The sequence below is a fragment of the Bidens hawaiensis genome, unplaced genomic scaffold (genome assembly GCF_021521415.1).
Source record: "Bidens hawaiensis isolate Kalapana, Puna unplaced genomic scaffold, B.hawaiensis_p1.1 tig00052906_1, whole genome shotgun sequence".
NCBI classification, from domain to species: domain Eukaryota; kingdom Viridiplantae; phylum Streptophyta; class Magnoliopsida; order Asterales; family Asteraceae; genus Bidens; species Bidens hawaiensis.
Genome location: NW_027499500.1, coordinates 1 through 21,716, shown reverse-complemented (window position 1 = coordinate 21,716; position 21,716 = coordinate 1). Strand labels below are relative to the sequence as shown.

Below are 21,716 nucleotides of genomic sequence, written 5' to 3'. Positions count from 1 at the left end.
GGCATCCCGCCTTCCAACTTCCCTTTATATGATGTGGATACTGAAGCTGTATATGACCAAGCAGTGAACCAGTATGCCGCCTTCCCGCACCCGGTGGTGGAGAAGGTGAACGAAGTTGCTGCTGCTGATGATGGGCTAACCATTCTCAAGACCTTCCTTGAACCGCCACAGCCAACTGATGGTGCGGGTACAAGTGGGTTTGGAGGGAGTGGCCCTGAAGCTTGATCTTTTAAATCCTTTCCCACTGTTAGGATAGATTTACGTCTTTGTATAGATTTATATTCTTGTAGGCGGGTAGATACCCGGCCATTCTTGTAACAGTTGAATTTTTATGGAATATAAATCTTTTGTGCGGGTAGGACCGTCACTCTTGCTTTATAAACGTTATACGACTTGCTCATGCATATTATAGTTTAATTTGGCACTTGTTTTGCCGCATAAACAATATATGATTCGCTTGTGCATACTTTAGTTTAACTTAGCAATTTCTTAAGTACTTTGGATAAGTTAATCTTTCAACGTGGCAGATAATAGGTTAAAGTTTTGCTTCCTCTTTCGTGATTGTGCGGGTAAGACCGTCACTTTCACTTAGTAGGATGGCTAAACTTTACCTATATCTGACCTGCGTGGAGGTTTTCCTCATTTTTTCCTTAAGATATTTTCTAAGTGTTCTGAATAAGTTAACCTTTCGACGCGCGGTTGTCAATAGGTTAATGTTCAATTTCCTCTATCATGATTGTGCGGGTAAGACCGTCACTTGCATTTAGTAGGATGACCAAACTTTACCTATGACTGACCTGCGTGAAGGTTTTCCTCATCTTTTCCTTAGAAATTCTTGCCGTTTTTTGTGTTAATGCGGGTTTTACCGCCTTCCACACGCAACGACTTCTTTTCACACTTATTTATGCGGTGAATACCGGCATATCAGTGTTTTGAATAAATTAACCGTTCGACGCGCGGTTGTCAATAGGTTAGTTCGGTTTCCTCTATCATGATTTGTGCGGGTAGGACCGGCACTTTCATTTAGTGGGATGACCCAACTTACCTATAACTGACCTGCGTGAAGGTTGGCCATTTTTTGTGTTTATGCGGGTTTTGCCGCCTTCCACACGCAACGACTTACTTCCCTACTTATGTATGCGGTGAAGACCGGCATATTAGTGTGGAAAGTTCATAAGTATAAATGTAAGATTATCAGCGTCAATGTGATAAGGAGAATCATTTCCATTAGAAGTGGCTCTGGGCCTTTTCTTTTACAAGTTTGGAATTGATCTACATGCACTGTGTAATTGAGCTCCCTTCCATGTTGTTTGGATGGGAGTGCCATCGAGCCGATATGCACTTGGTTCGGAATCTCGTTGTTTACGCAGTATGTAGTCTCCAACATTGTAGCTGTAGTTTCGTGTTTTTCCCAACTGGGGTTCTACACGCGTTGGCCTGCTCAGCATCCTTTACGCCACGAGGTGTGCGAGTTCTCCATCTCTGACGAATGTCTCGATGATGTCTTTCAAGTCTATGCATTCGTCGGTGTTGTGGCCTTTTGTCCTATGGAAGTCACAGAATTTGCTCTGATCAGCGTTGTGACGCTCTCGGATTATTGGAGCCTTTGGCCATGGGAGCCTCTCGGTGTCGAAAATCTCGGTGACGCTTTTGGTGAGCGGCGTCCACCGGGGGTTCCGGTTCGACGACTGCCTGTTGTCCTTTCCGCCTAACCGAGGGTGCGAGCCGGATGAGGTGTCGAAGTTTACCCTTGACTGCCAAATACCTAGCTTCCTCTTTTTGTTTAGTCGGGCGGTAAGGACGTTATTTTCTCTTGTTTTCTGGGTGTAGAGGTTTGTGCTTTGGGGAAGATCTCTACCCCGTTGCTTTTCCGTTTCCGCGAAGCGTTTAGCTGCTGTCATGATGGCATCCCATGTGGATGGCGTGCCATCTTTACCCGTTAAGGTGCGGATGAGCTCTGGGTCTTTCGCGCCCTGGATGAAAGCAGCGCGAACAAGATCTTCGCTAATATTGCCCAGACTTAGCTTCTTTGAATTGAAGCGCGTGATGAAGTCTAGTAAAGACTCATCTTCCTCTCGGATGCAGTTGAGGATTGTCCATTGCTCTTCAGTGTACTTTCTTTGTTGACTGAAGTGTTGGCTGAACTTCTTGGAAGTCTGCCCAATCGTAGATGTGGTGGACCGGTAGACGGTCGAACCACGTTCTGGCTGCTAAAACCAACGTCATCTGAAACATATAACACCACGTGGGTTCCGTCCAGTTGCTGACGGTTGCCCCCGCTATGAATCTGTTCAAATGATCGTCTGGGTCTGATATACCATCATAGGTGCCGATGTTGGACATCTGTTTGGCACTTCTTGGGGCGATTGCTTCCGCAATGTCCCTTGCAAACTTGGAGGTTCCCGCATTTGCAGCGGTTGGTCTGAAGGTTTTAGAGAAGTCACGTGGGTTTCCACCCGCGTTTTTTGGTTTGAAGGTTTCTCCAAAATTCCTTCTTGGTTGGAAGTCCGTTTCCTTACGCTTCCCTTTCGCCTTATGGCGAGGGTTTACGTCGGTGTCGGATTCCTCCGAATCATCGTCCAAGTACTTGCACTCATTGCTCATGTTGAGCTGTTGTCGAGTGCTTCCGAATTCGTCAGCCTGTTGGAGTGAACGTAAGCGTTCGTCCAACTCAGCTTGGAATACCCTTTGACGTTTTTCCGCCCACGCTTTAACTTGTTCAAGTGTTTGGCGGGGGCGCCTCGTCTGTTGTCTTTCCACCTGGGTATCAATGAATCCCAGGGGAGGATTGTTTACTGCACTTGCCCCGGCTCAGGTAACCGGGGTAGTGTTCGTAAAATTTACTGCACTTGCCCCGGCTTGGGTAACCGGGGTAGTGTTCGTAAAATGTGTGTATTCGCCGGTGTTCCCCCAGTAGCTGGGGTTGTGGTTACCGGGGTTTCTTGGTTATTCCCTGGCCTGGGGACCGGAGTAACGTTAACCATCTTTTCGGAGGTTTTGAAAAAACTGAGAGAATTAGTTCTAGCTTTTATGCACGGATGGCGCCAATGAAGAAACACTAATTGACCCCGGGCAGATTACGGACAATCTGGGGGTTAAATAGATGTTTCCCACGAGGGGTTAGGTCCGGCAAAGATGGTTCTTCTGATGACCAGCAAAACAGACACCGTGAGCTCGTCACTGAGAAGGGGGGGTACCTCCTTGTGACCACCCTCCGGCGTGAGAATCAGACTAGATTGCTCTTGAATATAAGTGTATATTAAGAGATTGCTAGACAAGATAAGATAATGAGATATCAGATAATGTAAGATAATGTAATGTCTCCATACCATTCCAATGTGTTGGAGTATTTATAGCAGAATGTAGGTTTCCAAGAAGGTACAGCCGGCTGAATAGTATTCCTGTTCTGCCAACTGTGGGCTACGCACATGCCATGCTAGTAGTTGGTGGGTAGGCAGCGGCTGATAGTGACCAGGCCGTCTGTGTACTATTCTTTTTCACCAACTGCAGGCTATGCACGTGCTACGACAGGTTGGTGAGTAGGCAGCGGCTAATAGTGACAGGGGTTTGTGAGTAGGCAGCGGCTGATAGTGACCAGGCCGGCTGTGTACTATTCCTTTGTCACAGTGAGCTGTCGCTGCTTTGGTCAGACCTTTTGTCCATACCTCGTCAGGTACAGTACAAAAGGTCCTCCAGTAGCGTACGGACTGGCTCATTTGGGCGGGAGTATTCCCGGCTTTGGGCGGGAGTGCTCCCGGCTTGCTCACTCCTTCAGGTGACATTACTGAATTATTTAAGAGTTAAGTGCCTTGTGCGTGTAGCCTTGCTGCGCGGGTAGCCTTCCCTGATGGCTAGTATCCGTTACTGCGGGAACAGGCGGAGTACGTCGACCATTGGGAGGCTTTTCCTGCGGGAACAGCTTGCGTACTGCGCGTAAGGACGTCACGTCTCTGAGCATGGTGGGTCCTGCGGATCCAGTTGGTTTCTGCGCAGACGTCTCTCTTCAAGGTGAGTCTTGCGAGTTTAGCCTTTGCGCAGACGTCCCTGTTGAAGGTGAGTCTTACGGTTTCAACTGCGCAGACGTCCCTCTTTGAGGTGAGTCTTGCGGGTCCAACTGGGCTCTGCTGGGACCTACCTCTTCAGGTGTCGTGCTAAAAAACTTCAAACTCTCATCCAAACATACTAATTTTTTTCTTCTCTCTTACAATCCATCGTGGTGTATGCAAATCTACAACTAAAACTTTGCTCAACAACTACTTGGGGGGTGGGGGGAGTTTTGGAGCTTAAAACGCTTTACTACTAATGGTCTTATATGATATTTTTATAGAAGCGTGTTTAAGTTACTACGATGATGTTTCCATATAAATATGTCAAATATACAAAAGCATGTGTATGGGGTTTGCCATGGAAAAACCTTACGAGATTTTAAGAAAAGTATAAAATGAGGGTGCATTTCGTTAATGGGGAATTCGCCTAAACGAACAAAAATATCATCGTCCAACGATTATATTTTTTCTTAAACCGTTGCTTCAAATGCACATTCTCAAATTAACCTAAACGAGATGGATGACAGGTTTGAAACTATGGAGGAACTGATTCGTCTGGCTGAAATAAAAAACAAAAGTAAACATACAATACTTTAGGTGATCTGGATTACAGACTACAAAAGAGTAGATATGTTAGATGTAGGAATACGAGACACTTTTTATATTAAAATTAATACAAATAATAACGATACTCTCTCTATTAACATGAAAAAGTAAGTAGTACGCATACCGCAATATAAAGTAAAATAAATAATGAAATAATATAACAATTATGTTAAATGATTCCAACCAAGCTCTTTAAATGATAAAGTCTTCAACTTATTCTTTAGAAACATCTTATTGTAATTTCCTTGACAAGAACCTACAAAAGATAGATTGTCCAACTTTGCCACAACAAGGTCTTCTATTAGCCTTAGGTTGAGGGGTGTGGGGCTTCAGCGGGGGCGCGAGAGCCCCTGGGGGCGCGAGCACCACACCACCGGGGCGCGAGAGGGGCGCGAGCACGGAATTCAAAGCAGGCGCAAGGTGGGTCGCGGGAGAAAGGTGGCGTAAAGGAGCATTGGGAGACGTGACATAGCCGTTGGGAGTACACAAATGAGCCGTTGGGCTCTTTAATTTAATAAAAAAAAATTATTCTTCCTATATATAAACCCAATATCACCTAAAACAATTACCACACCCAAAATCAAATAAAACAATTACCACAACTTCAAAAAAAACCCCAAAATCAAGCCGAAGAATAAGAATAATGTTTTTTTAGTACTTTAATTTTTTTTTTATTTTTATATATTAATGTGTTTTTTTTTAATGTGTGTTTTTTTTAATAATTTATGAGTTTTTTTAATAATACGTTTTTTGAATATATTTATAAAAAAATAAAAAATAAAAATCCGCTGGAGCCCCTCCACACCAGGGCCAGGGGCTCCAGCGGGGGCTCCATCACCCATCTTATCCAGTTTCTCTCTCTGCCACACGTCACAATATTATTGGCTGGAGCCCCCACTCGCGCCCCGTTAGAGCCCCCCACACCCCTCAGCCTAACAACATGGGGTTATAGCTTATAGTTTAAGGTTTGGGTTCTTTAAGGTTTAAATCTAACTTGAGTGAGTTTCTATAGTGGTGGCTGGTGGGTTTCTCGATGAAGGCGTTTGTGAATGACTTAAGTATGGAGCGTCAAAATCAATATAGACGGTTGACATTCCATCTTGTAAATGCTTACTCGAGTATTAGTGGTACTTCCAAATAATTTTTAAAAAAGTGATACAATTATTAATTGGCTAACCTTCGGCTTTTATAGCTACTAGATATAGTTTAATTTCAATTAACAATAAAACACATATCAATATCTCAACTTAAAACAAGTCACGAGTTGAGTTAGAGGTTTAGATAGAAAGCTAAAAACAAGGTGAGCCAAACTCGAGCTCTATTAAATTAAACGATCCGAACAAAGTTTGTCTTGGCTTGTTCGCACTTCTATTCATAATAAAAGAATTTATTTTCGATTATTGCACGTTTTTTTTTTGAACGGCCAACAAACATAGAATGCCTAGGTACTCCGTACGGGGTGACCTAATGGCAAAAGGCCAACGCCAGCTGGCCCAACCCAGCCGTACAGAGCCCTAAAAGGCCTCCAAGTTATCTCCAGTTCCGGAGAAAACCCACCGCCCGAAGGCCCACTTGTGGTAAAACCCGGATGCGCTCAGGATCAAACTGAAAATCACAAAGATCTCAGTCTTCCTTCATTGAGCCACCCATATCCCGCAAAGTGTTATAAGTGGGAATTGAACTTGAGTCTCCATTAAGAAACCCAAACTCCATACCACTACACCATATTGAATGGATTCGATTATTGCACTTGCATGCTCACTCTAAGGCTGAGGGGTGTGGGGGGCTCTAATGGGGGCTTTAGTGGGGGCTCCAGCCAATAGTATTATGACGTGTGGCAGAGAGAGAAACTGGATAAGGGGGGTGTTGGAGCCCCCGTTAGAGCCCCAGGCCCTGGTGTGGAGGGGCTCCAGCGAATTTTTTTTTTATTTTTTTATAAATATATTCAAACAACGTAATATTAAAAAAAACTCATAAATTATTAAAAAAAACACACATTAATAAAAAAAACACATTAATATCTAAAAATAAAATAAAAATTAAAGTACTAAAAAAAACATTATTCTTATTCTTCGGCTTGGTCTTCTTCGATCAACCTCTTTCGGATACGTTCCTTTTGCTTTTCCATTAGCATTTGATCGACCGGATTTAGGTTACTGAAGTCTCTAGTAAGGAAGTCCAAATCTCTCATTCGACTTTTTTCCTTTTTGTCATTAGAGACCACCTCCATGGTTTTGTTGAATTTATTGAGGGATTCAACAAGATTGGCGATGTTTACGGCTTCCCCCTCAGCCGGTTTTTTCCCATTGGCGTCCCTTCCCAATGGCCGCCTCCTCGGCGGTGAAGACGTTTCCTCCTCCGCAATGTTTAGGTCGAATCCAACGCGGCAATCCGACCCGATTGAAGTGCTATACGCTCCAGACGAACTAGTTTTAGTCCGTTTCGGCCGTACTTCCGCATCAACGTCCGGCGCCACCAGCTCAACCCACTTGGAACACCTTTTCAACCTCTCCCACAACTTTAAATCGTCCCACGTCTTCACCGTCCCATAGCTCCGCAAACACTCCTGCTTCCACTCTTCGACCGTGAAATTGTAAACCGCCAAATCATCACTGCCACTTGGTCTCATACGACCGCTGTTCCTGTTGAAAAGATTAGTAAACAAGCCGACAAATTTTCTGATTTCGGACCACCGACCCGAAATCATATCGGCGTTCCGCTCTGTACTCCCAACGAGCGTATAGAACGTCTCCCTAACCTTTGTCCAAAAAATCTTGCTCTTTTGGTAGTCGGCTGCAAAATGAATAAATAAATTAGATTTCCATTTAACTTTTTTATTTAACTTTTTTATTAAAAATCATTTTTAAAAACGTTAAAACAATTACCGCAACGCCAATCCTCAGAAATGACTATCCAAGCCCGACACAAGGCTTCCTTCTCATCCGATGACCACGGAGTGGTTTTCCGTTTCGTCCTCGGAGTCGAAGCCGGTCCCGACCCGTCCGTTGCAAGTTGTTTTTTCCGGTGGACGCGTCTTTTTGGTCCCGTAGCTTCACCGTGTGATTCTTGTGTCTCCGGAACAACAAAGTTAGGAGATGGTTGTGTGTTGGATGGTTGAAAGCCGGATGATTCTTGCGGCTCCGAATAAAACATCGGTTGGTGCGGTGACGACCATAAATCGTCGTCAATATAATCTGAATCTAGGTTTGGGTACCAATTTCCAGCCATTTTTTAAAAAAAAAGCTGGGAATATGGGTTGATTTTGGGTTTTATTTTGAAGTTGTGGTGATTGATATGGGTGAAATGGGGTATTTTATAGATGAAAAAACGTTTTTTTTTAATTAAATAAGAGCCCAACGGCTCTTTGTATATGTCCAACGGCTCTTTGCACACTCCCCTATGCCACTTTACTCTCTCTTCTGTCGCTATTCCACTCACGCCTGCATGATTTTTCGTGCTCGTGCCCCGCTAGCGCCCCGGTGGTGTGGTATTAGCGCCTGGGGGCGCGAGCGAAGGGGCTCTAGCGCCCCCGTTGAAGCCCCACACCCCTCATCCTAATCCTATGTTTTGAGACTAACTTTCACCCACATTGTATTTTGCTAATAAATTCAAATAAATAATTATTAGTAACTATTTGAAACATAATTATTACGTATTAATTATTTACTTACAGCCCAAAAACACTTATTTAAGATCAAAAAATTAATTGGTACACATGGCATGAGGCGAAATGTGGCATGTCATCAATACTTGGACTTTTGCAAATTTAGTTGATTTATAATTGCCACTTGGGACCATAATACGTTTTCTCCATTAGATCAGTATTATTATTTCGGTTCTAAAGTATTAAGATTGATTTTTGGGGTGTAAATAAATATACACTCCTCGTTCATGCCTACGAAAATAAAATTCTTATTCAATAGTAGAAACTAGAAACATAATTACTTATTTTAAAGAATAAATTGCTCGTCTGTATAGTTTGTTTATATAGTCATTGAAATTTCAACTTACTAGATAACGATTCATGCAATTTACTCAAATGTAATTAACTTCTAGTTACACCGTAAATAAGTAGATCTATTCGTAAGTTACATGACTCCTTTAAACTTTAACTCAATTCAAGTTTAAGCGAAGTTAAACCAAGTTAAAGCTTGTTTAATAAACAAGCTTGTACTCGAGCTTCATTTACCAACCCAGATTAAACTTGTAAACCTAAAATAAGTCCATTTATCTCAATTATCCAACATTTTTTTCGTCAATAAGCTGGTGGTGGAGTGGTAAGAAAGAGGCTTGGTGTTTCATGTGATACATAGTTGATTTTTGCCCCATCATTTAGTTTTGACGGCACCAGATGATGATGGAAGACTAGGCGAGAATGCGACGTTGACTAGTTTAACCGTTGAACTAAACGAAGTTTATCTCACAACACTATCGTGCCATCGGACGAATATTCACAGGGTTAACTTTAGGTGAGAGTTTTTCCTATATAAAAAAATGAGTATATCTTAGTATAATAATTTAGCCACGAACTCATTTGAATGATTAGTTGACCTTTAAGAAAATGTCTCTTTTTTTTCATAGTAAAAGATATAAATAACTTAGAGCATTCCTATCCCATCTTCTATCCCTAAACCAAAAATTACACTAAAACTCACTACATTTTCTCTCTCTCTATTTCAATTAAATAATACTTTTTATATCTTTTATCATTACTTTTTCTCTTTCATTCACTCATAACCACTTTCAAAATATATTAAAAAATTATTGGGGGTGAACAGTAACTTCTCAAATATACAGAAAAATCAATACTTTTCTGAAATATAAAAACTATTCACTCACAATACCGTAAATCATTTTAAAAATTATAAAAACACCACTCATATAGAATAAGGAGTTGAATAAGAATCCTCTTATGATTTAATCAACTTTATTTACAACAATAAAAGTTAGTTTTTGCAAGTACACAGTCCCCTCTATGAAGTTGTTTGTCGTTTTACCCTGAAAAGGATTTAGATTAAATTTAAAAACCAGTACACATTTTAATAGCATTCATTGATCATAAATATTAAAAATTAATTAAAAAATAATTTTCCTCTCTCTCTCTCTCTCTCTCTCTTGCTTATCCTGTTTTTAAAAGCACCCAAACATCACAACCAAATGAAAAAAAAACCCTCTTTTTTCTTTTTTTCCTTAGTTTCATGCTAGCACAAATCAAATGGGAAGATTGAACCTTAGAAAATCTAATATTAATTTCGTTACCAACACTTGGGTTTTAATCCGAATAACTTCTTGTTTTTCTTGATTTTTTTTTTATCAAACTCATTTTAAACTTTTTTTTCATCACTCGTCGACTCAAAAATAATATCGTCAACATAGATCTGAACTTAAGATGCTGAGGAACAGATCAAGAGCTGTAACCAAGCAATCACCAATCATGCCAGATCACCAACACCAACCTTCAACCCGGACGACATCCAACCCGACCCGATCCATTTCATCATTTCTTGGCTCTCCAAGATTCTTTAACCTCTCACCCACTTCAATTCTCGACACCCACAAACAAATCAGCAGTTTTGGCGCCAACCCATTTCGATTTACCCGAAACCCGGAAAAACCCATGAAGGCCGTTGACCAAAGTCAACGCAACCCGGGTTATCTTGACTCTTCAGGGATTGCATTGATTCTTGTTCAAGAAAACCCTAATGGCAATATTTGTAATAAGCCAAGTACTCCAACCCGGAAGATATTATTCGGGTCACGGTTAAAGATCCAAATCCCATCTGACCCGTTTGAAAACGGGGATTTTGGGATCAAGACCCAGAATTCTCAGTTTTCGGGTAACCCGACTCCGACCGGGTTCGGGTCGCCCGGATTGTTTACTGGGCCGTTGTCTTTGAAGGAGATGGAGAGCTCTGAAGAGTATACTCGTGTGATCTCTCATGGGCCTAACCCGAAGACGACCCATATTTATGATAATTGTGTTGTGAATAGCTGCTGTGGTATTCGGGTCGGGTCACCAGGTTTGGATAGTTTTGTGAGCATTTGTCAGACTTGTAAGAAGAGTCTTGGCGATGGAGATGATATTTTTATGTACAGGTTAATAACTTAATAATACCATGATTTTAATTTTTATTTTTGATTACGGGGTGTTTCGGATTCCTTATATTTTTACCTCTTTAATAAATTACAATTTTCTAATTTATCATCTTATCGTTTTATATAATAGGTAATCTCAAACATCTTTTTTTAACTTTTCATAAAGTTATAAGTCGTAAGGAGTTAAAAAAAATATCCTAAGCACCCCATAATAAAATTTTGATCTTTATGGATTCTTGATATTTAAGCTTATTTATGTTTATGTTATGTGAATAAAACATTATTGCATGTTTGCAGGGGTGAGAAAGCATTTTGTAGTGAGGAATGCCGGTGCCAAGAAATGTTTTTGGATGGATTGATGAACATGAAATGAAATGACTATTTTGTCCCTCAAAATTGGTTTGACCAAGACCAGAGTGGGGTTTTCAACTCTTAAGGTTAAATAAAAAATTTTTGGGATTTTGTTTGGTTGTATGATGTAGTGTTAGAACTTAGAAGTAGGTGATGATTTTGGTTTTTCCTTTGTTACATTTTTTTTTGTTATTTATTTTTTTCGTTTTCTTTTTACCAATTCCAATATCATCTGTTGTATTGAGAGATGAGGGAGAGAGAGAGACATATATTGTAAAAAATGAAAAAATAAATTACATAAATAAAAGGTGTCCCTATGATGTTAGTATGGCTTTCTTTGAAATGATTGCTCTTGATGCTTTTGTCTTTACTTTACCTTTTACATGACAACAGGTCCCATTTATTCATAAATATTATTCCAAACAAACACTTATTTATTTTTTTAGGAAAATTTCCAAAAATTGCACTTTTTTAAGAGAGAATTTTCAAAATAGTTATTTTTTCTTTAAGTTTTTTTAGAATTTGAACTGTCAAGAAGTGTTGGGAAAAGATAAAAATAAAGAAGGAGCATGCCAAATTTTGAAAGAAAGTCAGGTAGGAGACGAGATTTGGGAAAATAATGAAGATAAAGTCCAAATTTTGTGTAATCTTAGAACAAAAGTTCATATTGTTTCAAAAAATTTTTTTCCAAAAGCCGTCTTGAGAGACTGTTTTTTTATGTATCTTTCAAGTCCATATTTTCAAATTCTTGAAAAAATATATTTTTGACAATTATACATTTGAACCACCATCACCACCTTAAACCACCACCACCACCACCCACCCACCGTCCGCCACCACCATCCGTCACCACCCATCACTCATCGAAAAACAATGGTGTCACCACACCTCCTTTCTTTCTCCGTCCTCATCCTCCTCACCCCCGCCGTAAGCTCACAACCGTTCTCAACTTCCGAGCATTCAACCTTATTGTTTTCACTGTCGTAACGGCTCTCCGGTAAAGATGATGGTGGCGAACGGTTATTGTTTTCCGGAGTATAACCAGTGAACCTCCCATGACTTTTCCGGAGTTTCGATAAAGGAGGTATGGTTACGGCAGTGGTTCACTGCCGTAACGGCTCATGTATAACCAGTGAACCTCATCTTTATCGGAGTTTTGATAAAGGAGGTGTGGCGGTGGTGGTGCTGGGGTGGGGGCGACGGCGGTGATGGGTGCAGCGGCGGTGGAGGCGGCTATGGTGGTAGTGACGGTGGTGGTGATGGGGTGGGGCCAACGGCGTCGGTGATGGTGATGGTGATGGTTCAAGGTGGTGGTGGTTCAGGAGTATAATTGTCAAAAATATATTTTTTTAAGAATTTGAAAATATGGACTTGAAAGGTAGGAAACATAAAAAACAGTCTCTAAATACGGTTTTTGAAAAAAAAAAGTTTAAAAAAAATCTGAACTTTTGCTCCAAGATTACAAAAAATTTAGACTTCACCTTCATTATTTTCCCAAATCTCATCTCTTTTCTGACTTTCTTTCAAAATTTGGCATGATCCCTCTTTAGATTGAAATGATTATAAAATATTACAGAAGTAGAATTAAAAAAGGATAGGCTAAAGTTGATTTGTATTAAATTAAACACACTTTTCTGAGGTATGAGGCATCTTTCATGTACCAAGTCATACTAGTATTGGTGTTATCAGTTTTCTTAAGAATGTGACAACTAACAAGTGTATTTATGAAGGAGTTAACATTGATATAATTCAACAACTTATTTTTAAAGGGGCTGATAACAATTACATATACACATGGCATTATTTGGAAAAGAATAAAAGTGTTCATATTTTTACTAAAGTTAAGAGAGGGAACCATCTTCCTCTTGAATTTAACTCTACCATGGTTAAATTAGGGTTTTCTCTTGATTTAATTTGGGGTTATTCGAATTAAATTGATAATTCAGATTACGATTCATAAAGTTCAGTTTGAGTTGGGACTGATTCTAATAAACCGATTAAAAGAATACAAATACAAGTACTTATAAAAAATACACGCATATTTTATATATACGTATATTTATATCAGGTAAAACAAGATATTATTTACTGGTGTTTATTAAGAATTCCTAATACTTGCTACATTATGTGCAAATACTTTTATTAAAAAAATATCTTTCTTTGTTTGTATATGTAAAATGGGAAAATTGAAATGTCTATTTCCACGGTCACGTGATAATCACATGCTAACGCCCACTATTTTATTGTTTTCTTTTATTATTAAATTATTAGTGTGAGTGAAGTGCCACTATCAAAATTAAAAAAATAATTGTTGTGTACATCATATAACAAATACTAGTTGTTATAAAAAAAATCAAGGCTTATTATTATTATTATTATTATTATTTTGTTTTATAAAAATGAAGTCGCTGTTATCATCAATGCAATTATTTTATCCGAACGTATTAAAAAAATATTTATAGTAGTAACTTATATTTCTTATACTAATGCATCAAATTTTAATATTTATCAATACGTAAAACAACCAATTTTTGTAATTTAAACTTTTTGGCGTACCTTTACTATCATACACAAAGCTTAGCCAGCTGCTTAAGTTTACCTCACCTAAGGTTACCTTACCGAAGTACCTCACCATGGGTAGTTTTACCTAAAGCTTATATGAGATAAAATAAAACCACTTAAGTTTATCAAGGTTAACCACACTAAGGGTAACATTGCCTATCCTCACCTAAGAGGCTAGGATAGCATCCCTTGTCCTCACAAAAGGTGTTGTGTGCCCGCAACTAAGGTAATCCTCACCTAAGGTAACATACTAACATCATCTGTCATCACTAGAGGTTTTAGATAAAATGACTAGACGCGTGGGAGTTGGCAAGGAGAAAATGGCATTGGCACCCTAGGTCATAGGTACGCTAGACCTTACAAGGTCTTGTACCCACATTATATTGAATCAGTAGTTTGCCCAGAGCTGCCAAGTTTCCATGTAAATCAAAGATAAATGAAAATATGCATACTTTTATAAATTACATAGATATTGTAACCTAAATATTTGATCCAGACCCAATAACAATATAAACACTCAATGATTATTATAAATTGTTTATTGGATTACATCGAAACAGAAGGCAAGCGGGCAACAAGTTGCGCCGCTACCCCTTTTTGAATCGCAAAACCCAATCTTTTAAAAACTATATTTGCTGATCTTGGAGTCATAACATTACTATGCATGACCCGCTGAACACGGGTAAGTAGCTCCACAGCTTCAGGCGTGAGGAAACCAAAAGTGTCAAAAGCAAAATGAATAAATACATGTTGGTTGTCAAGACACGCCTTTTCATGTTTTGCCACCTTACCTAAAGCAGCTTTTAATGCGGCTTGACCGACCGCGAAACCACTACTCCCTAAGCCCACCAAAGGAGAAACCCCTGTTAAATCCACACACACGTGTTTCCCTCCTATCCATCCAAACACCAAAATGTCAGTCGGTCGAAGAGATGATCTTCCCTCCGACGAGTCAGTCAGGAAATTCACAGGTGCTTCTTTCTTAACAGAAATTCCAGCTCGCCCGAATATATCAAAGAGCACATCCCTAACCAGATCGTGTCGGTACTTGAACCCCGGGAGCTCTTTACAGTGCACCGCGTGCTCCCCATATGAGTCTAAACACGCTTTACGACAAACAGGACATATCTCATCAACCGGAAATAGAGGAATCATAAGGCGATACTTAAGGATACTACGATACTCCACTGGAGACATATGCTGGCCTAACCCATCTATAGGGATAGCAAGAAGAAAATCTTGAGCATGTGGTGCTTGTAGACACTCAAAAATGGCTTTTTGTCTGCTTGTCATGTTAAAGTGTGACTCCATATCGTGAACAATTTTACTAAAAAGAGTGCTCGCCAATGCATGCTGGGCTTTAGAGGGGGCGGTCTCTTTGTTAGAGAAACTGCTAAAATCGAAGCTTGGAATCATATCACGAAGACAAGCCAGAGCACAAGAATAATCAGAATCCATCCCACATATACCACTGTCTCGCAAAATGTGATCCTGAAGCACCCACGATTGGGCTCTCGAGGCCACAAACGCATAAGAGGAAGCCTCTACTGCCGAATACAACCCCAAACCCCCATTCTTAATGGGTAAGGAAGCAAGTCGCCATTGGAGGTCTCCAAAGAAAGGACCTCCACAAACTACAATGTCCTCGATCGCCTCACGCAATCTCTTGTCAAAAAACACCGCTGCCTCCATCATGTGTACAGGTTGGCATGTTCTCAAACCGAAGAAAAGTTTAGCAATACTCATACATGATCGAAGCAAAAGTAACTCACTCTGCGGGTCGCCAAGTTTTGGGAGAAGACGCATCAAATCAACAGCATTAGTAGCTCTCTTCTTTGCCAAACCCTTAATGAACCCGGTTGTAACACCCCGACCAAAGGCGGATTATACATCGGGGCGCCACATATTGTTTCATTACTCGTGACACTATTGGGTGTCAATATTTAATAAATATATTCATTCGCGCACGCGCAACGTAAACACAAGATAACATAAATCAATATATTATAAGACAAAATATTCGAGCAATAATAACTTGTCTTGATACATTTTAAATCTAGGTCCAAAAGTAAAAACGTCCTACGTGTCCACAAGCTCCAAATGTAGCTACAGCAAACCTGAACATGTGTTAAAATAAAACGTCAAACACTTGCGTGTTGGTGAGAAATCAAGTTTAATACAATACATAGATAACAATAAATCTGCGCGCAACATGTGTATGTCTGGTTTTCAACAAGGGTGTAATCCGATCGGGACCAACTCTAAGATTCATAGACTGCCAGTGCTCACAATTGAGCTCACAAACAAGAAAGACTGTGCAAGTGTAAACAAAAGAGAAAATCATAAACGATTGTTCTCCCGTGTTCATCTAATGGTACCATGAGAACTGCGGAATAGACCGACAAGACGGTTAATGATCCACACATACAAATAAACAGCCAAGTCTACGTCCTCAACACATGGGATATTGTGCGACTAAAGTTCATAAACAAGTTTAAGACTCTAAGTTTCTACGAACACATGAACATCCCAAAACATTAAAATAAAAAGGGATTAGGTACGAGATTACTCACTTGATAAACGATGCGGTGTAAGATAAAGCAAGAACCAACTTTAAACAAGCACAAGTTAACCTATAAATAAGATTATTGTTTTAATGATTGGTTTTAAGTCTTGATTATAAGTTAGCATAATTAATAAGTAAATTATTATATATAATATATATTACCGGAAAAGCAGGGCAGAACAGGGAGGAAGACGGAGGCAGAGAGGGAGGCGGCAGAGAGAGCAAGGAGGAGGTTAAATTAAGTGTGATGTGTTAAGAAAATAACATTATTATTTATAGGGAAACCCTAGGGAACACAATCCCTAGAAAAGGGGAAAAGATCTCCAAAAAGCAAAAGATTCCAAAAGCAAAAGATATCAAAAGATATGGCAGCTGCAGGGGACAAGGGAAAAGCTGACAGGGAACAGTAAAAGCATGGGCGGGTCAGATAAAGGTACTGGTCAAGCATGGAAAAAGCAGATCTCAAAAGATAATGTCAGTCACTTTTTCTGTCAACCAATGGGGTTGGTGCGCATGCTGCGCCGAAAGTAACTTTTTAGACATAAGATAGGTCAGGTCAACAACACAGGAGATAAGACAACACAAAAGTAAACGGCTAGATTAAACAGAAGAAAACTCAAAGGGTTTAGCGCGAGAAGGCTCGAGCGCACGCGCGAGGGCGAAGGCAGACAGAACAGTCCACAGCGCGCCGCGGGAAGAACTAGAATCCTTAGCGCGTCGCGGGAAGAACTACCATTCTTAGTGCGCTGCGAGAAGAACTACAATTCTTAGCGCGTCGCGGGAAGAACTACCGTTCTTAGCGCGCTGCGGGAAGAACTACAATTCTTAGCGCGTCGCGGGAAGAACTACCGTTTTTAGCGCGCTGCGGGAAGAACTACAATTCTTAGCGCGCTGCGAGAACAGTTCGCCTCGCGTATCGCAGGAACAACTGGTCTTCGCGCAGGCTTCCTTGTAAGGAGTCTGGCGCGTGGAGCTGCGCAGACATCCTTAGGCGGGAAGAACCAAAGGACAAGCAAAGAGTTAAGAGAAAAGGAGGTTCAAGGCGTAAGGGCGGAACGACGACAAGAGAGAGAAAGAGGCGGGACGGCAATAAGAGGGAAAAGAAGGCGGAAAGAGAGAAGAAGAGGGACGGGACGGCGGAGAGGAAAAGAGAGGAAGAGGCGGGAAGGAAAATATATTATTATTATTAAAAATAAAGTATAAGTATAAATAAATATTAAATCATAAAAGAAAGAGATCGGATCGGAGAAACGGGTACCTGGGTCGGGTCGGATCCGGGCAGATGTCACAGTCTCCCCTACTTTAAGAAATTTCGTCCCGAAATTTATCTCGAAGTAGGTTGCGCAGAGAACAGGTGCGGGTACTTGATCTTCATTTGATCTTCCCTTTCCCATGTAAACTCGGCTCCGCGCTTGGACTCCCAGCGAATTTTCACGATAGGGATACGACTGCGCTTGGTTTGCTTTACCTCGCGATCCATAATCTCAACAGGCTTCTCAACGAAATGCATAGATTCATCAATTTGAACTTCATCAAGTGGAATGTGAAGGTTCTCGTCGGCTAAACACTTCTTGAGATTGGATACATGGAACGTTGGATGCACATTACTGAGCGCGGGCGGCAGGTCAAGTCTGTAGGCAACTTTTCCCACACGCGCGAGAATCTTAAATGGTCCAACATATCGAGGTGCAAGCTTACCTTTCTTCCCAAAGCGGACAACACCCTTCCAGGGCGACACTTTGAGGAGAACAAGATCACCAACTTGAAATTCGAGAGGCTTTCGCCTACGATCTGCGTAACTCTTCTGTCGGCTTCTGGCAGTCAGCAGATGATCACGGATCTTGGCGATTTTATCGGTTGTCTCTTGAACAAGTTCGGGTCCTGTGATTTGAGCCTCACCCACTTCGCTCCAACAAATCGGGGAGCGGCACTTACGACCGTAAAGTGCTTCAAATGGGGCCATACCAATACTGGAATGATAGCTGTTATTATAAGAGAACTCGATCAAAGGCAGGTGTGAATCCCAATTACCTCCAAAATCAAGAACACAAGATCGGAGCATATCCTCAAGAGTTTGAATAGTTCGCTCAGACTGTCCGTCAGTCTGAGGATGATATGCCGTACTCATGTCCAAGCGAGTTCCTAGCGCAGAATGGAGAGATTTCCAAAAGCGAGATATAAAACGGCCATCGCGATCGGATATGATGCTCAAAGGAGTACCATGGCGGCAGACAATTTCCTTGACATAAAGCTGCGCGAGTTGCTCAACACGGTAGTTTTCACGAATGGGCAGAAAGTGAGCAGACTTAGTCAAACGATCCACTATTACCCAAATGCTATCATGTTTGCTTGCTGTCAAAGGTAACTTGGTAATAAAGTCCATCGCTATACCTTCCCATTTCCACGTAGGAATTTCTGGTTGTTCGAGCAAACCAGATGGGTGTTGATGTTCAGCTTTTACCTTAGAACAAGTCAGGCATTTAGCTACGAACACAGCAATATCCTTTTTCATACCGGGCCACCAATAAGTAATGCGCAAATCTTTGTACATTTTGTCAGCACCAGGATGAACGGAATACCGAGATTTGTGCGCTTCACACAGGATATCAGCGCGAAGATTCTCATCAAAGGGAATCCAGATGCGATTGAGATAGCAGAGAATTCCACTCAGATTAGGGACAAAATGCGCTTCCGCGCCACACGCTAACTCGGCGCGAAGGTTATCATTACTGATGGATGCGCGCTGCGCGTCACGAATGCGTGATTCAAGATTGCTCTGAATCGGCGCAAAGTGAAGCAGCGTGCGCGGCAAAATACAGTTAAGCTGGCTGGGTTTTCGGCTGAGCGCATCAGCTACCACATTAGCCTTACCAGGATGATACCGGATCTCACAATCATAATCGCTGATGAGTTCGTTCCATCGGCGTTGCCTCATGTTGAGTTCCTTTTGATCAAAGATATGCTGAAGGCTTTTATGGTCGGTGTAGAGGATACACTTAGTACCATAAAGGTAGTGTCTCCAGATCTTCAAGGCGAATACAACTGCGCCTAGTTCGAGGTCGTGAGTTGTATAATTCTTTTCATGAACCTTGAGTTGCCTTGATGCGTAAGCGATAACCTTGCCTCGTTGCATAAGAACACAACCGAGACCTTGGTTGGATGCATCGCAATACACGACAAAATCTTCATTACCCTCAGGTAGCGCAAGAACAGGAGCTTCACACAACAAACGCTTGAGCGTCAGAAAGGCTTCTTCTTGCTTCGAGCCCCAAATATACGGTTTACCTTTGTGCGTTAGAGCTGTTAAAGGCAAAGCGATCTTTGAGAAGTTCGAAATAAATCGCCGGTAGTAACCAGCTAAGCCCAGAAAGGAACGGATCTCGGTAGGAGTGGATGGCGTAATCCAGTTCTTGATTGCTTCTATCTTGGATGGGTCGACATGAATACCCATCTTGTTTACAACATGGCCAAGAAACTGTACTTCATCCGACCAAAATTCACACTTGGAGAGCTTGGCAAAGAGCTGCTCGGCTCTAAGCTTTTGCAACACCAACCGAAGATGTTGCTCATGCTCGGCCTTGGTCTTAGAATAAATCAGAACGTCATCGATAAACACAATCACGAATTTATCCAAGAAGGGCCTACACACCCGATTCATTAGATCCATGAAAACGGCGGGTGCGTTGGTTAAACCGAAGGACATGACCAAGAATTCAAAGTGGCCATAACGAGTTCGAAAAGCAGTCTTCGGAACATCTTCATCGCGGATGCGCAACTGGTGATAGCCAGAGCGGAGATCAATCTTGGAGAAACAAGAGGCACCTTGGAGTTGATCAAAGAGGTCGTCAATACGCGGTAAGGGATACCGGTTCTTAATGGTGAGTTTGTTCAACTCGCGGTAATCGATACACATGCGAAACGTACCATCTTTCTTTTTAACGAACAACACCGGAGCACCCCAGGGCGAAGAGCTAGGGCGAATGAATCCTTTAGCGGTCAACTCTTGAAGTTGACTTGCCAATTCTTGCATCTCAGCGGGCGCAAGACGGTAAGGAGATTTAGCTACGGGGGAAGCAACATGGACAAGATCAATACGGAACTCGACTTCACGAGCGGGAGGGATACCAGGAAGATCATCAGGAAAAACTTCAGGGAAATCACGCACAACAGGGATATCGCGAAGCTTCTTCTTTCCTTCATCGGGTTTAACCACATGGGCTAAGAATGCAATACACTTCTTCCGCATGAGTCTTTGGGCTTCGGCGCAAGACATAAGCTTAAGACCACTGGAGGGTTTCTCGCCATAGATGTGAAGATCACCATTTTCTCGAGGAATGCGAATCAACTTCTTGGCGCAAATAACTTCGGCGCGATTCTTCGAGAGCCTGTCCATACCAATAATAACATCAAAGCTTCCAAGAGGCATGGGGATGAGGTCGATCAGAAAATCGTTTTCGTTAAGGTTAAGCGTGCAATTTTTAATCACGGAGCTAATTAAAACAGTTTCACCATTAGCCAATTCAACTGAAAAATTTTCTTTTAAATCGCTGCGCGGTCGCGCAAGCTTCTGCTCAAACGCGCGAGAAATAAAACTTCGATCGGCTCTAGTATCAAAAAGTACAGAAGCATAAAATCCGTTAAGCAAAAATGTACCATTAACTACGTCATTATTCGCTTGCGCTTGGTGCGCGGTTATGTTAAAAGCTCGGCCGCGCGTCACTTGATTCGAAATCTGGTTCACCGGATTCGCTTGCGTAATCTGAACTTGTAGTCTCGGGCACGCGTTCCGGAAATGACTGGGATCACCGCAGTTAAAGCACGATCTGGGTCGTGGGTTTTGGTAGGTTGGTTGTGGGTTCTGCGGGTAGACTGGTGGTGTTGGCGCAATTGGATTGGCGGGAAGAACTCTACAGTTTTCTGCAAGGTGACCAGCGCGGCCACATCGGTTACAAAGTCGACATGGGACTTGAGGTGGGTGGTGGAGTCTACAAGTTGGGCAAAAGGGGTGGTTTCCTGTGTAAGGTTTCTTAGTTGGCGGGGCAGGGAGTGCCGGATTGGTTAAGGCATAGTTATGGACTACAGGAGGCGTTGGGTAGGTTGACAGTGGGTTAGGCGCGTAAACTGGAGGTTGGTAGGTGGGTTGCTGGACAATGGGCGGGTTGGTAAGCGCATAGGCTTTGCGCCTGCGCTTGAGGTTGTTACGGTTTGAGGGTTCTGGCTTGGTTTCTGCGGGTTCAGGGACAGTTTTGGTGGGTTTGGTCTTCTCAGTTCCCCGCAGGAACAGGGTTCCTGCTCTGACATGGTTGTCGCTGAGCACAGCGGCCAACTCGATGGCGTCAGAGAGGGTTGCTGGATTTCTGGCCCATACAGAATCTTGAATTTCCATGGGGAGACCCCCAAGGAATTTCTCTATGGCTCGGCGGGAAGGGGTAACAAGATGAGGGACAAGCAGGCTTAGTTCATGGAAGCGCGTCGCGTACTCGCGCGCT

The 21,716-nt window shown here is 41.8% G+C and overlaps 1 protein-coding gene across 1 annotated transcript; it reads left to right on the top strand.

Moving 5' to 3' along the window:
- Positions 1-10,024: 10,024 nt before the first annotated feature.
- Positions 10,025-11,450, top strand: LOC143599801 (FCS-Like Zinc finger 8-like). The gene is made up of 2 exons (XM_077077673.1): positions 10,025-10,748; positions 11,046-11,450. The coding sequence occupies exons 1-2, from the start codon at positions 10,042-10,044 to the stop codon at positions 11,119-11,121; spliced, it is 783 nt and encodes a 260-aa protein (XP_076933788.1). The 5' UTR covers positions 10,025-10,041; the 3' UTR covers positions 11,122-11,450.
- Positions 11,451-21,716: the final 10,266 nt, after the last annotated feature.

What these genes read in the sequence shown, in the direction of transcription:
- LOC143599801 (XM_077077673.1), top strand. Translation starts at nt 10,042, where the DNA reads ATGCTGAGGAACAGATCAAGAGCTGTAACCAAGCAATCACCAATCATG. An exon ending in GATGATATTTTTATGTACAG is followed by an intron (nt 10,749 to 11,045) that starts GTTAATAACTTA and finishes GCATGTTTGCAG; the next exon opens with GGGTGAGAAAGCATTTTGTA.